The following is a 14,067-nucleotide window of genomic DNA, read 5'->3' as shown; positions in this document are numbered from 1 at the left end:
TCCTGCTGTAGATATGGTCTAGTATTGTATTCATCCCGTAAGGTTATTGTGGATTACTTTAGGATTACTATGGGAGACATGTAGGGTTAATATAGGATTACTATAAGCGTATTGTAGGGGTAGTGTTGGATTACTGTAGAATTACTGTAGTTTTTGAGAAATTGAGTCTTAAGCTTCTGAAAGAGGTGGGGGTTGATATTTACTTAGGGGTTATGTCAAGGTACTGTAGTTAAATGTAGGGGTACTGTTGGATTACTGTAGGATTATTGTAAGGTTACTGTATGATTACTGTAGAGTTGCTTTGTTGTAGTTTAAGAAAATTTGAATTTTTCCTTCTTGAAGATGCATCAGGTTGGGGTGTTAATGGAAAGATATTGTTGAGTACTGTAGTTGTACTGTTGGGGCACTGTAGGATGTCGAAGTTTCTGTTCTCTAAAATTTTGCCAATTGATGTTTCCGAATCTCTTTAAAAGCTCCGGGTACAGGTATAGCATGTTTTGAAAAACTTCCATGGCACCGAAAAAACAAGTATTGGATCGTCCAAAAGCCTTGTCTGCTCTATTCAAGTTCTGACCACAAACTCAAAATCACAGGTCATAAAATAGGCTTCGAAAGTAAAAGTATGGATACTCGGACTAAATTTCTCGACAGATATGTCCCAATTAATAACAAAAACAAATAGCTTTGAGCAATCCGACCTCATTTATACAGACGTTAAAACATTCCCGGCCAGAAAAAGAAAGGCGCCCTACATCTCCATGGTTGGCCATTTGTAAGAGCTTTGATATCAAAGTGTACGCGTTGACCGGGACGTCTATCAACTATTTCCGGTTTTCTAGGCTGCACACAATACGTTTTTCCATTTGCAGAACATTATGATTTAATTTGTAGAAGATCTCGTAGTTCTGAAAATGTAAAGTAATACATACAATTATGTTAAGCGGCGGAATTTACTTCTATAGGAAAGTCAGTAGGGTCGATAGTGTACTCAAGTGACTTTGTACGTTCCGACGTGCAAAATTTCTCATGTTTCAGCTTGTCGTCCCTGAAAAATTATTCGATTTTTGGCGTGGGTGAAACTTTATAACTTTGAACCCACTTGATCAAATTTTTCTCCAAAACATAGATTTCTCCACACCAATGTGCGCCAGGAATATTGCAGGTGATGTCTGCTTCAAAGAGAAGCTTTCCGTTGGCTAGAGAGCATAGGATGACCAAGCAAATTGTTGGCAGATGCATTCGACAATAACCGGGAATAAATTTATTAGCGAGAAAAGAGTTCAGTTGAATCGGACACGTGTCGATGAAATTTTAATATACTGTGGATCACGTAAATACGAATGAAATATGTACACACATTCCGTTTGTACTCACTAGTCAGGCAAAAAAAAAAAAAAATTCTGCAGAAAGTTTAACCCACTCTTGCCGAAAGTAGACAGACTCCTTCCAATAGTCACACTCCTGCCTAATCTTGAACAAGTCTAACAAGTCTTGCCGATAGTCAAACTCTTGACGACTCCTGTCGACTCTTATAACTGGAGAGAACTAACAAGTCGACAAGGCTCGGCAAGCGTGTTTTACCTGACTAGTTGATACCTATACGACAAGAAGAATTTAATTATTACGTTTTTATGCTCACCAGGAGACGTCATGTTTTGTATCTCTTAACATAAAAAACTGGCTCAGCCAGCCATAGAAAAAGTTTATGGTGCATTGACATACAGAGGTGCAACCTAAAAACCGACACAGAATCTTCCGAAAGCCTGTTCACGATCTGTCAGTTTTTAACGACAAATTCCAAAATTACAAACAATAGAATAGGATAAACATATTGTTATTCGGACTATAAATAACACTTTTTCACAAATGTGCCCAAGTAATAACAAAAACAAAGAACCTCGACATTATTTATACACAGAGTTCCATCATCCCCAGAATCCTCCATAAAAGAAAGGCCATTCACATGTCTTTGGTTTGCCATTTGCGCTAGCATCGATGAGGAATTTAACGCGGCGATGTCCAACCCATTTATGAACTTTTTTCGATTCTTTAGGTTGCACACAATACGTTTTTCCGTCCGCAGTACAATTATGATTGAATTTGTAAAAGATCTCGTAGTCCTGGAAATATTAAGGTAATAGGAATAGGTTAAGCGGAGCAACTTACCATTGTAGGAAAGTCTTTAGGATTGACTGTGTAATCAAGTTGTTTATACATATCCGATGTGCAGAATTTGTCATGAGCCAACTGATCGTGACTGGAAAATATATGATTTTTTTTTTGAAATTGGGAAACGTATGCAAACTTTACACTTTAAACTCACAACAGCCAATCTTCCTCCAATATATAGAGTTCTCCACACCAGTATGTGCCAATATTGCAGGTGACTTTAGCTTGAAAGAGAACCTGTCCACTGGCTAGAGAGCATAGAATGACTAGGCAAATTGTAGGCAGATGCATTCCAAAGTGTTATGTCGGGATGACAATAACCAGGAATGAATTAATTGGCGAGAGAAGAGTTCAGTTGAATTGGACACGTGTCAATACGAATAAAATAAACTTGACCTTTCGAAAAATAAAAATAGCAAAGTGAAATGTATTATCTACCAACGGAACTTTTTGGTGTACATATTTCAACTTCGAGAAGGGATTTAGATTTCATGAACTGTATCCTACAAAAAATGTTGGGGTACAATGCGTAAAAAGATCTGTTTAAACGTTCGCCAAAATATGGGTTCAGGACAATAAATCAAACGAAAAATGAACCACTTAAAAATGCTAGAGTTTTTGAAAAGCTTCAAGTTGTAAGTTAAAAAATTTGGAGAAAATTTCTATTACAGATTTTTTAATACTTGATTGTATTTTCAATGCTCACTGTGGGATACTGTAGGGTAACTGTAGAATTACTGTGGTTCATGATAAATTGAATTTTGAGCTATTGCAATGAGTTTGGGTAGGTAGAGTTGCTGTCGGGTTACTTTAGGATTATTACAATTCAGGAAATTTTGAATATTGAGCTTTTGAGTTTTGGGTAGGATGTCTGTTGAGGGGTATTCTAGAGTACTGTAGTGGTACTGTGAGCTTATTGTAGGATTATTGTACACACCTGAACTACAGTAGTCGTAGCGTATTACTACAGTACCACTACAGAACAGATATTGTTTAGTACAGTAGTTGTAGGGGTACTGTAGGATTTCGGAGGTTATGTTCTTCAAAAGTTTGCCAATTCATGTTTACAGATTTTTCAAGAAAATCCGGGAACAGATATAGCAATGGCACCAAAAGCATTAGATGGTTCAAAAGTCTTGTTTGCTCTATTCAACTTCTGACTACAAATTCAAAAATCACAAGTCATACAAAGGCCTTCGAAAGTAAAAGTATGGATACTCGGACTTCTAGTATCACTGCTCTTATAGACTACTGTAAAATCGTTAAATTTCTCCGCATATATGTCCCAATTAATTGCAAAATAAACAAGGTTTAGAAACCGAACATCATTCATACAAGGAGTTAAATCATTCCAATTCAAAAGTAGAAAGGCGGTTTACATCTCGATGGTTTGCCATGTGGACGAGCATCGATGTCGAAGCCTACACTTTGACCGACACGTCCATTCACTTTTTTCGACCACTTAGGCTTCACACAATACGTTTCTCCATCCGCAGAGCAATTATGATTGAATTTGTAGGTGAGCTCGAGGTCCTGGAAATAGTAAGGTAATACGATTAGGTTAAGTACCAAACTTACAACTGTAGGAAAGTCACTCCCAGGGTAGACATCGAACCTGAACATCTTTTTACTTTTTGACGTGCAGAATCTATCAATTCTCAGCAAATCGGGACTGAAAAATAAAAGGTCAGCTATTCGAAAAATTGGTGGAAACCCCGTAAACTCACAACACTACATCTTGCTCCAAAACATAGAGTTCTCCACACCAGAGAGCGCCAGGAATATTGCAGTCGATTTCAGCCTCAAACATAAAGCGGACCTGTCCACTGGCTAGAGAGCATAGAATTGCAAGGCAAATTGTTGGCAGATGCGTTTGACAATAACCAGGAATGAATTAATTGGCGAGAGAAATAGTTCAGTTGAATTGGACACGTGCCGATAAAATCTTGATAAATCATGGGCCACGTCAATACGAATAAAATTTTCTTTTTTTTTTGTGAAAAATCTCTATAATAAATCGATAGAACCGTTCTTGAAAAGCTGAGTAGTAATTGAAAACATTTGGACAAAAATTCTGAAAAACTTAATTTACAGATTTCTTGGCTTTCTCAGCACTCTTGTACTTCTACGCTGGCATTTTTTGAATGGAATCCTGTGCTCACGGATCACAGATTCACAAACCTCATGAAGATCTGGCGACGCAGATGCGTTTTACAACTATTTAGTATATTCCAAGCCCAGTATGATCCGAAAATGAGGTAAACTTCGAATGACCACAGCTCAGTCAGTTTTGGTTGTGATGATCCCTTTTTTAGCAGACCCTATACCCAAAAGGCTAGCGGGCCCACATGCTCGCTATAGCCGGCCAGTTTATACTCAAGGCCGAGCCAAAAATTGGAAAAAAATCGAGAGAATTATCTGGAGGTCGTGTTTTGCAATAATTTACTGAAATTTCCGTTAGCCAAATTATCAGAATAAAAGCCTCAGCTCTTGGGAAGCGTATGTCCGTATTTAAACTCACAAGATTACATCTTTCTCGTATACAAAGAGTTCTCCGCACCAATGTATGCCAGGAATATCGCAGTCGATGTCAGCCTGGAAGCGGACAAGCTGGCTGCTGGCTAGAGTGCATAGAATGGTCAGGCAAATTGTTGGCAGATGCATTCGGCAATAACCGGGAATCAATTGATTTGCGAGAAAAGAGTTCAGTTGAATCGGACACATGTCGATGAAATCTTGATAAATCATGGGTCACGTCAATACTAATAAAATATATAATTAATTTGTTTTTTTAGATCTTTACCCTTTCCAGGATAGGCGAAGGACAGATATTCACACAGGTTTCACACAGGATTCACACAATGATTCGGAGCATGAGCTTTCAAATGAAACAAGTAGAACTTGTGAGGCATGAACAGCCATAGCAGGCCTCGAAAAATCACTGTACCACAGAAAAAAATAGGCACCGCATCGTAGGAAAGCCTAGGCTCTTGTCTCAATGGAAATTCATAAAACGTCGGTGGCTCTTGCAGATCCTAAGAACGTGAAGCCTCAAGAAGATCTGAGCCTACTTAGATATGCGTTAGTGTAGATATATGCTACCTAGGAATAGAATCAGCTAAAAAGTAACCAGATCGTCCGAAAGCTTAGGCATGTATTGTCTGTTGTATCCAACTTCTAACGGCAAGTTTAAAAATCATAAGTCATAGAATAGCCTTAGAAAGACAATATATTGATACTATTACTATGCTCCTTTGGAACTTCTCCACAGATATGCGAATGTAATTACAATAACAAACAACGTTTCGAAACTCGACATCATTTATACAAGAAGTTCAATCATTCAAAAAATCCAAGGCGCCTTACATCTATATGGCTGGGCATTTGGGCGAGCTTCGATGTTGAAGTATACGGTTTTACTGAAACTCATTGGTGAGACATTGAGCAAAAGACAGAACAACTCACGGTCTAAATAAATCAACTTCTTTATGATCTCTAGGTTTCACACAATACGTTTTTCCGTTTGCAGAACAATTATGATTGAATTTGTAGAAGATCTCGAAGTTCTGGATAAGTACGGTTATACGTTTAGGTTAAGCGACGAAATTTACATCTGTAGGAAAGTCGTCCTCAGCGTCGATAGTGTACTTAACCGTCTTTGTACGTTCCGATGTGCAAAATTTGTCTTGTTTCAGCAAATCGTGACTGAAAAGTGGTATAATTATTGACGTTTTTCAAAGGTTGAACTGTTAGCAACTCTCAAACTCACACTATTACATCTTTCTCCAATACATTGAGTTCTCCACACCAGTATGCGCCAGGAATATCACAGTCGATTTCAGCCTGGAAGCGGATATGAATTCCACTGGTCAGAGAGCATAGGATGACCAGGCAAAATGTTGGAAGATGCATTCCGATAATAAAAACCGGGAATAATTTGATTAGCAAGAGAAAGAGTTATGTTTAATTGGACACGTCTCGATAAAATCTTGATAAATCATGGGTCACGTAAATATAACTCAAATAAATACATGTCGTGTGTATTTGGCTATACTTTTTTCTCTCGTTGTTTTTTTACGTGGATTTTGGTGTTTTAATTTTTAATCTTTAATTTTTTTAGTACCAGCGACTGGTGAAGTATGAAATTTATAACACATAATAGACGCCCTTTTAATCATTCAAAAATTGATACTTATGGGTTTCTTCTGCCTGTAAATTATAGTATATAGCAACATAGTTGTTACGTCTACAATTTTGCCGTCATCTCCAATCTTTATGACGTTTTGATCGGAAGGCACTTGGATATGAATTTAAGTAGCGGTATCTGATTGGGAGTTTGTGAGGACATTATCGCGAGTGTAAAAGTTACAGTAAATTAAGCACATTAAATGTTCAAACTATTCCAAAAAATAATCAGGAGCATTTTGAAATGTTGAAGAAATTTTGTAGCTTTCAGAATTTTGTTTGAAAGTGTGATATTCTGACCTGTGTTTTAGCTACAATTTCTTGGTAAAAATTTAATATAAAAGGTGGAAAATGAAATTTTAGAAAATTAAAACATTTTGAAAGGAACGAAACCCATACGTACCCAAAAATTTGTTTGAACATCATAAAAATTTCTATAATATATTTGATTTTTCGGGCAAAAAAATTTCTCAGAAGTTTTGATTTTCCAGAATATTTCCAATATCTCTTCTCATGTATTAGTAATCATACAGTGCTGCTACTGTACAGTAACCGTATAGTATCCGACCATACCTCTTTTAAAACTACAGTAGTACTACAGCACAACAACAGCACCCCGACCATATTCCTTCACTAAACTTAAACCGATATCCTTCAAAAGAAAAACTAATTTTTCTGAAACTACAGTAACTCTACAGTACTGGTACAGTACCCCTACAGTAATGCTGCAGTTGACAATTTTTGCATAGAACAAACGATGATTTTTTAACTTTTATTTTTAATACTGAAAACGTATTATCCTTTTATAACTCTCCATTCTTTTGGTGACTTGCATGGAATTGGGCTGCCAACTGGGAGAGCTTTAATGTCGAACTTTATATATCGCCTGAAACTTGGTTCAGAAAAAATTGAGTAAAAACAGAAAAGCTCACGTTCCAAATCTACTAACGGTTGTTGGTTTGACAGGTTGCACACAATAAGTGTTTCCGTCCGCGGAGCAATTATGATTGACAACATAGGAGAACTCGTAGTCCTGTGGAAATGTAAAAGACGATGAATCTAGGGCTTCCATGGGAGGCAGGCGCGGTTTCAGGCCTGCCTACAACCTGCCGGCCTCTCGCTCAATATCTGCCATATGCCGAGAAGTCAAAGGCTTGGTACTCACAGTGCGAAAAGTGGTTCTTTTGCCGCGGCCGACACTTTACGGGTTCCGCTCCGCACTATACAAAAGGAGCAGGCAGGCGGAGGTCACCGCAAGGTAAGCACGGGAGGCGAAGCCCCATGTGACTCGATTAAACAAAACTTACAAGCGGCGGAAATCTCCTTCAGGCTCCAAACTGTATTTCAAAGTCCTAGCGCCTTCTGACAGACAAAATTGTTGTTGCCGATGCAAATCATGTCCCGTCAGATTATCAACTTCGTAAAGGAAAAGTTCACCACACCAGTGTTTGTTAGGAATCGGGCAATGGAATTGGGCAATGTTGAGTTCAATGTTAACAGGGTCTGAGTTGACTAGGGAGCATAGTAGAATTAGAACAATAGGCAAATACATTTCGAATGCCGCTGATTCTGGTTCAATAAGACGAAATTTAAGTGACAGTTTGGCTGAAGGAATGGAGTTCCTAGCGAGACCTATGGGAAACCGCTTCTATCAAAAAAGTGAGAAGAAACAGAATAAGAATGGAAAATGTCTGCAGGCCGTTTTGAAGCTGGGAAAAGTCAGATTAGGCTTTCTTTAGGCTTAGGCTTAGCCGTAGGCTTAGGCTTAAACTTAGGACAAAAAAAACAACTTTTGATTTTAAACGGGACAAAGCAAAAATTTTTCATAAAATATAAAACTTGAACGAACGGAAAGAGTTTTGTTTTTGTTTTTTATGTTTCGCTGAATCAGCGTTGCAATCTATTTTTTGTTTTTTTTTTCTTAGAACAAAAAAACCAGAAAGTCCCGAAGTTCCATTTCCGTAGAATAAACATTTCATACGATAAAAGATCAGACATTAATCTAATCAGACCCCAAGTGTCGGGGTGCAATACCGCAGAAAACAGAGATCTCACCTTGAACCTGAACGTAAAAAAAGGCTCAGACCTTATGTTCATGGTCCTAACTTCCTGTAAACCAAGTTTCAAAACAATAAAGTTAAAGCCAATGTTTATTGTCATAATCATGAATAAATAAAATCCTTTATCGCCGAGTGCCGTCCTCGAAGAAGACACCTCCGTCAATCGCACAATATTTCGGACAGATTCCCTTCTCTCCCTTCGCTCCAGCTGGTCCAGCTTGTCCTGGTGCTCCAGGCTTTCCATCGGCTCCAGGAGCTCCTGGGTTACCCGGTGGTCCTTTTGATCCAGGAGTTCCGGGTCCTCCGGGTGCTCCAGGTTGTCCGTCTGGTCCGGCTTGTCCAGGTGGTCCCGGTGGTCCTTGTGGTCCTGGCTCCCCTGGGATGAGTGGCTCACTTGGTGCGTCGTCTCCAGGTCTTCCTGGCTCTCCGGGTGCTCCGGGGGATCCTGGTGGTCCTGGTGGTCCTTTCGGTCCTGCCTCACCGGGTGGAGCATCACCTCCAGGCGCTCCCGGAGCTCCGTTTGTTCCAGCATCTCCAGGTGCTCCAGGTGGTCCTGGTGGTCCCGCGGGTCCATCTGGACATGGTTTGCATGGTGGTGGAGTAATTGGCTCACAAGGCTGAACTGGTGGCTTTCCAGGGTTTCCTGGAAGTCCTGGAGCTCCAGGTTTACCCGGTCTCCCAGGGTTTCCTGGGGCACCGGCGGGTCCAGCGGGTCCTGGAAGGCAGCAGGCCTCACAGTTTCCGCCTCCACCGCCTCCTCCGTGAACTGCGGCATCTGCGTACGCCTGACGGGCTGTACGGTTTTGGATCGGTTCCAGAGCGGTTTTCAGGGTGCGCACTTCTGACCAGATGTCTTTTGCGGAGCCCTAAAGGTAAAAATTGTGTAAAAAAATGAGTTGTTTGCAAGAAAACACTTACCCTACAATAGACAATCTCATTTTGCATGCTTCTCTTGACATGATGCACGTAGTTGTACACCATTGGAAGTGTGACGCATACCTGAAGAATATCTTTTAGTGATTTTTGTTGACTTTTTGAGCCAAAAATTCGTATTTCCAAAAAAAATTGACTCCATTTGTAAATTCAGCAACTCAATAGCTTTCATTTAAATATAATCTTGACTAGACTTGCTTCGGTCTCGCCGCGAAAACTACAGTAATCGAGTTAGATACGCAGGGTTTCGGGTCGAGACCCAAGTTTTTATACCTAGTCAAGACGTTTTTATACCTAGTCAAGATTTTGAAGCTTTCAATAAGTTTATTCTAGAAAAAATGTACTTTGGAGCAAAAAATCAAAATTGAATCAATTTGACTTACCGAAATAACTGCAACCACCGAGAATGCCACTGCGGAGTAGGCTACAAACCGATAGGCTTTCATCTGGAAATTTTGATAAGTTATTTGGTTTTTTTTTATGTCAGTAATTTTTTGCGTTTCGATTATCGAAAAATTCATATGCAAAAAATATTTTTAAAATATTGAAATCATTTTTTTTGGGAATTTTTTTGTTGGAAATTTTCCGTTTTTCGTGAGATTTTAAACACCTAATGCGAAAATTCGAAATCAGCTCAAGAATAGCATCAATTTAAGTATAATCATGACAAGGTATGTTTCAAGTTGGATCCCGCCACGAAAACTACTGTAGCCCGCCAAGATTTCGTGGCGAGACCCAAATTGGATCGAACCTGGCCATGATTATACTTAAATTGAAGCTCTTGACGAGCTGATTTGGGAAAAATGAAGAAAACTGTCTATAGCTCAGTTTTTGGAAGGAAATAAGTGGAAACGTTCAAGATTTTTTTGTTTGAAAACTATAAAACTGAAGTTTTTTTAAAGTTAAGTTTCAAATCACAAACTAAAACAATTAATTTGAAGAATTCGGTTTAAAACTAGCTAAGAATACCTTCAACATAAAGTTCAGAAAAACTAACCCGATTCTTAATCTCCTGGACCTCCATGACTAGCTTCGCACTTTTTCAGTAAGAATAAAGAAAAAAGTGTCCATTTTCAGCAGCTTCGCCACTTCTTATATACCAAATGTCTACAGTATCCAAAAGAGACGGAGACACTGAAGGAACTAGTTAGGGTGTCTGGGAAAAGCCGAAGCAATTAGCACTCGGATGGACGTTAAGTGTCTCCATTTTTGGATGATGACTAAGATGTGTTCAGATTGTTGTTTTTGAGTGTCTTCATGTAATTACTGAATTAGATTCGCATATTGAATTGAATAAGGAAAAATAAGAAAGACAAGAAGAACTGGAAGAAAGGTGGAAACGATTGGAAATAGTGAACGGTTTGGAATGTTAATTACATAATTATTAGAGAAAGACACAATATGTATGTGTTATGGTGCAGAATATAAATTTTGGCAAAATCGGGGTATTAAGGAGTGAAAATTTCAGTTTCGGCAAATTGCCGGTTTGCTGATTTGCCGTTTGCCGGATACTAATTGGCATTTTTTCCCGTTTTCTTTAGATATTTTAATGGTCTTTTGGAACAACTTTGAAAAAAAGGTCCAAAAAACAAGTGTTAGGACTTTAAGCAATTTCACAAAATACAAACCAGGGGTTTTTTTGCAAATTCGGCAAATCACCGTAAATTTTCAAATCTGGAAATTTGCTGATTTGCCGATTTGCCCGAATTCCCCGAGTTTTTGCCCGAGTTTTTTTTTCAGTTTCGGCATTTTGCTGGTGTGAAAACTTGCCGGAAATTTTCGTTTTCGGCAAAGTGCCGATTTGCCAATTTTCCGGAATTTCTCAATTCTGACAGTTTGCTGGATTTCAATTTGCCGGAAGTGTTTACATGGATCATTTATTAGACAGAAAGACTTGAAACTGTGCCTTTTTGAAATTGTTTCCCCTTTTTCTTTAGATATTTTCTTAGAATTTGCTTACTTATTAAAATAAATGTAGGTACACTCATACAATTTTGCCGATTAAAATTGAAATTCGGAAATTTCCAGAAAAAAAATGTTCAAAACCACAATTTGCCGGAAATTTCTCTGCAGTTGTCGTTTTTCAGGCAAATTCGGCATGTCAGCAGTTTGCCGGTTGCCGATTTGCCGGAAATTTTCAATTCCGGCAATTTGCCGAGTTGTTAGGAAAAAACAAAACGTATTCAATGTGTTTTATGTTTGTAATCGCACAAATTTTGTTTGAGAAATCAAGATTTTCTGCAAAGATTTGTAGGGTTAGACGGTTAAAAAAAAGTGGCTCCAAGTTAACGAAATTGGGATGAACAGAAAAATTTGAAAATAAGAAAATAAATTAAAGATCTTGGTTGATAACATAACAATTTTCCATAATTTCGGTAAGTAGCGAAAACTCAAAAAACATCTTAATCTCTGATATGTTTCACAAAATTTCTCCGTAGATGTGAAAATCAACGTTTATCAATCTGAAACATTTTGACTCGCATTTTTTGAAAACGCACAACTCAATAATTAACATTTTCAGACAAAATAGGTTCGCCAAAATTACACGAGAAATTCAAATTTTCAGAAAATTCTCAAGAATAGCGGAAATATTATGCGTTGGTCAAGAAAACAAGAATAATCAGCTGGTTCTTGTTATACATTGTTTTTCTTATCATCTAGATGCTTATTTTGGCAAATAGTTTATAAGATAGTATCCCATCAACTGGTTCTTGTACTAATTCGTTGCTACGTTGCGGATAGTTTGGGATAGTCTGTGAAATCGAAATGTGGGGCCTGTGGACTTTTAGATAACCATCCAGTAAATTCCATAAACTTTATAACGTTTTCTATACTTTCATCCAGGACCACTGTCTTTTCACAAGACGCTTTTACTCTTCATTTTCATTTTCAAATCCTCTACTCCAATTTCAATAACACCCCACTTAATCAAAACCAACAACACCATCAAAATAGGTACTTCAAAAGTCAAACCGGTCACTATCAGGCTTCAGGATCTCTCTAGCCAAAGTGTCGAATTTTAAGTGTACCAGTTTGTCATGTCTTATCCCTTTGACATCTCCGATGTCATTTCGTCACACTTTTTATGGTGTAATATAATAAAGATAGTAAGAAAACATTAATTTCGCGGATTGCGTAACCAAATGGTCATTCAGGAAATGAAGAGAGTGACCAATAAGGAAAGTGTATAAATGTAAAATTGTACCTGGTGGGTTATTGTTGTGTGCAGTTGACATGGTACATTTGAGCAAAATGTCAAAACGTACGCGTATCACCTCATTAAAGAACTACTGCAGCTGGTGTTTGATTAACGAAGCATCATAATTTCCTCAGTTGAACTAGACTGAAGCCCAGTGAATTAATTAAAACCGTATTTCGAAAAAAAAAGGAATTTAAATTATTTAAAAAAGAAAAACAAACACGGAAGAATTAATGTAGTTTCAGATGGGTTAGTTAGTGAAGTACTGTTGTGGTACAGTGGAAAAACTGTAGATGTAACTCAGAATGTAATTTTTAAACCAAAAACGTTTGAGTACTGTAAGATTACTGTAGCCAAACTTCAACTCCGATTCAAAACATTAAAACAGGTTGGATTTGGTGCACTTTGAATGTACTGTTCAAGAGAGTTCCAGAGATTTCATAATGTTATCCTGGAAAGTTATGAATCATTCTGGAAACTTTTTGGAAAGTACCGGAAACGCTTGATTGTCTAGTCATCAAACTCATTTTCTTAGCAATTTCAGAGTCTTCTCGGCATACCTCAGGCTCCACTCTGTTGAACTTGAACGGCTTGTGGTTTTCTATTGTGCTTCCCATTTTCTACCCATTAGAAACTTTGTTCGTCATCAAAAACTGTCTCTACAGGTACTCAGATAAGAATTATGTTGCAATAGTACAACCTCATTGGTTCTCGTAAACTTCTTATTAATATCAGTTTGTTGGATACACTGTCTCGTCTACGCGTTTTTTATTTTTGTACTCACACTGTCATAATTGTTTTTATTAAAGCGTGCACTATGCCAAACAATCTCCGGGACCCTGAGCAACATCCCTTTGGTACTGTTCAATCTCACGGTGAGTCCGTATCAGCTACCCAATGTAACTGCTGGGATTGTGTCAAGCATGCATGTATTGGAACTGCTGTTATTGTTGGAGCAATTATGCTCCTCGTCTTCCTCTACATTGCCTTTTACTGAACGTGACAGAGCTTGAGAAAAGTGAGTAAATCCTTTCGATTCACATTTCCGAATTAGGAATTGAATTTTCAGAAGCTTTGATTCTCACATACTACTTTTTCTTGTCTTCCCTCATTCCGTCTAATGAAACAAAAATGGTCACTTGTTTTCAGATTCCTGGAGGCTCATTAGTCAGAGGATTCATGGAACCGTGTCGGCTACTGTGTAAGTCTAATTTTGAGTTTGCGTTATATTTATTTTAACTGATTTTAGCGTTCTGTTTCTGCAACTCCCGAAACGAAAAGTGATCCGTTTTTCAGAGCCCTCGAAAAAGAGCTGACAACAACGAATTCAGCTGCCTTCAACCCAATTCCATTATCCAATTATTATTTTTGAATTTCCTTGCTATCATGTTTTTCTTCGAATTCTAAGTCATAAAATTATTTTACATCGAAATTGTAAGAGCACAGATGTCAGTATATTTTTCACTTTGTCCTCTGCATTTTTGATGATAAGAAAATTATTGTTTGATTAAGAATACATCA

At 38.0% G+C, this 14,067-nt stretch overlaps 6 protein-coding genes, 1 long non-coding RNA gene and 1 other non-coding gene across 10 annotated transcripts; 2 read left to right on the top strand and 6 right to left on the bottom strand.

The window, feature by feature from the left end:
- Positions 1-496: 496 nt before the first annotated feature.
- Positions 497-517, top strand: 21ur-11903. Its single transcript, NR_053080.1, has one exon.
- Positions 518-683: 166 nt separating this feature from the next.
- On the bottom strand, positions 684-1,245 carry F36A4.1 (DUF870 domain-containing protein). The gene is made up of 3 exons (NM_068128.3): positions 1,100-1,245; positions 955-1,045; positions 684-905 (listed from the first exon to the last, which is right to left on the bottom strand). The coding sequence occupies exons 1-3, from the start codon at positions 1,237-1,239 to the stop codon at positions 822-824; spliced, it is 315 nt and encodes a 104-aa protein (NP_500529.1). The 5' UTR covers positions 1,240-1,245; the 3' UTR covers positions 684-821.
- A 646-nt stretch (positions 1,246-1,891) lies between these two features.
- On the bottom strand, positions 1,892-2,487 carry F36A4.2 (DUF870 domain-containing protein). Its single transcript, NM_068127.6, has 3 exons — positions 2,324-2,487; positions 2,167-2,257; positions 1,892-2,120 (listed from the first exon to the last, which is right to left on the bottom strand). Exons 1-3 carry the CDS (start codon positions 2,458-2,460, stop codon positions 1,926-1,928), a joined length of 423 nt encoding a protein of 140 aa, NP_500528.1. The 5' UTR covers positions 2,461-2,487; the 3' UTR covers positions 1,892-1,925.
- Positions 2,488-3,484: 997 nt separating this feature from the next.
- F36A4.3 (Transthyretin-like family protein) lies at positions 3,485-4,104 on the bottom strand. Its single transcript, NM_068126.2, has 3 exons — positions 3,897-4,104; positions 3,748-3,841; positions 3,485-3,702 (listed from the first exon to the last, which is right to left on the bottom strand). Exons 1-3 carry the CDS (start codon positions 3,977-3,979, stop codon positions 3,526-3,528), a joined length of 354 nt encoding a protein of 117 aa, NP_500527.1. The 5' UTR covers positions 3,980-4,104; the 3' UTR covers positions 3,485-3,525.
- Positions 4,105-5,475: 1,371 nt separating this feature from the next.
- On the bottom strand, positions 5,476-6,130 carry F36A4.4 (TransThyretin-Related family domain). Its single transcript, NM_068125.4, has 4 exons — positions 5,939-6,130; positions 5,781-5,874; positions 5,635-5,735; positions 5,476-5,588 (listed from the first exon to the last, which is right to left on the bottom strand). The coding sequence occupies exons 1-4, from the start codon at positions 6,079-6,081 to the stop codon at positions 5,513-5,515; spliced, it is 414 nt and encodes a 137-aa protein (NP_500526.1). The 5' UTR covers positions 6,082-6,130; the 3' UTR covers positions 5,476-5,512.
- A 983-nt stretch (positions 6,131-7,113) lies between these two features.
- F36A4.5 (MBL fold metallo-hydrolase) lies at positions 7,114-8,188 on the bottom strand (the record flags this gene model as incomplete). 2 transcript variants are annotated; one of them, NM_068124.4, is made up of 3 exons in its annotated part: positions 7,114-7,240; positions 7,287-7,387; positions 7,662-8,188. In NM_068124.4, the coding sequence occupies 3 exons, from the start codon at positions 7,904-7,906 to the stop codon at positions 7,230-7,232; spliced, it is 357 nt and encodes a 118-aa protein (NP_500525.2). The 2 variants fall into 2 exon arrangements, with proteins under 2 accessions (NP_500525.2, NP_001294373.1); NM_001307444.3 differs by lacking the exon at positions 7,662-8,188 and having other exon boundaries at positions 7,230-7,240; positions 7,287-7,371.
- Positions 8,189-8,488: 300 nt separating this feature from the next.
- col-33 (Nematode cuticle collagen N-terminal domain-containing protein) lies at positions 8,489-10,419 on the bottom strand. The gene is made up of 4 exons (NM_068123.5): positions 10,345-10,419; positions 9,731-9,793; positions 9,333-9,413; positions 8,489-9,280 (listed from the first exon to the last, which is right to left on the bottom strand). Exons 1-4 carry the CDS (start codon positions 10,369-10,371, stop codon positions 8,537-8,539), a joined length of 915 nt encoding a protein of 304 aa, NP_500524.2. The 5' UTR covers positions 10,372-10,419; the 3' UTR covers positions 8,489-8,536.
- Positions 10,420-13,320: 2,901 nt separating this feature from the next.
- Positions 13,321-13,975, top strand: linc-114. Of its 2 annotated transcripts, none has more exons than NR_131468.1 (3): positions 13,321-13,421; positions 13,696-13,747; positions 13,843-13,975. It is a non-coding gene; the product is annotated as a long non-coding RNA linc-114 (long non-coding RNA). The 2 variants fall into 2 exon arrangements; NR_101907.1 differs by having other exon boundaries at positions 13,796-13,975.
- Positions 13,976-14,067: the final 92 nt, after the last annotated feature.

This window comes from Caenorhabditis elegans, chromosome IV (assembly GCF_000002985.6).
Source record: "Caenorhabditis elegans chromosome IV".
Lineage (NCBI taxonomy): Eukaryota > Metazoa > Nematoda > Chromadorea > Rhabditida > Rhabditidae > Caenorhabditis > Caenorhabditis elegans.
This window is presented reverse-complemented; position numbering and strand designations above follow the sequence as displayed.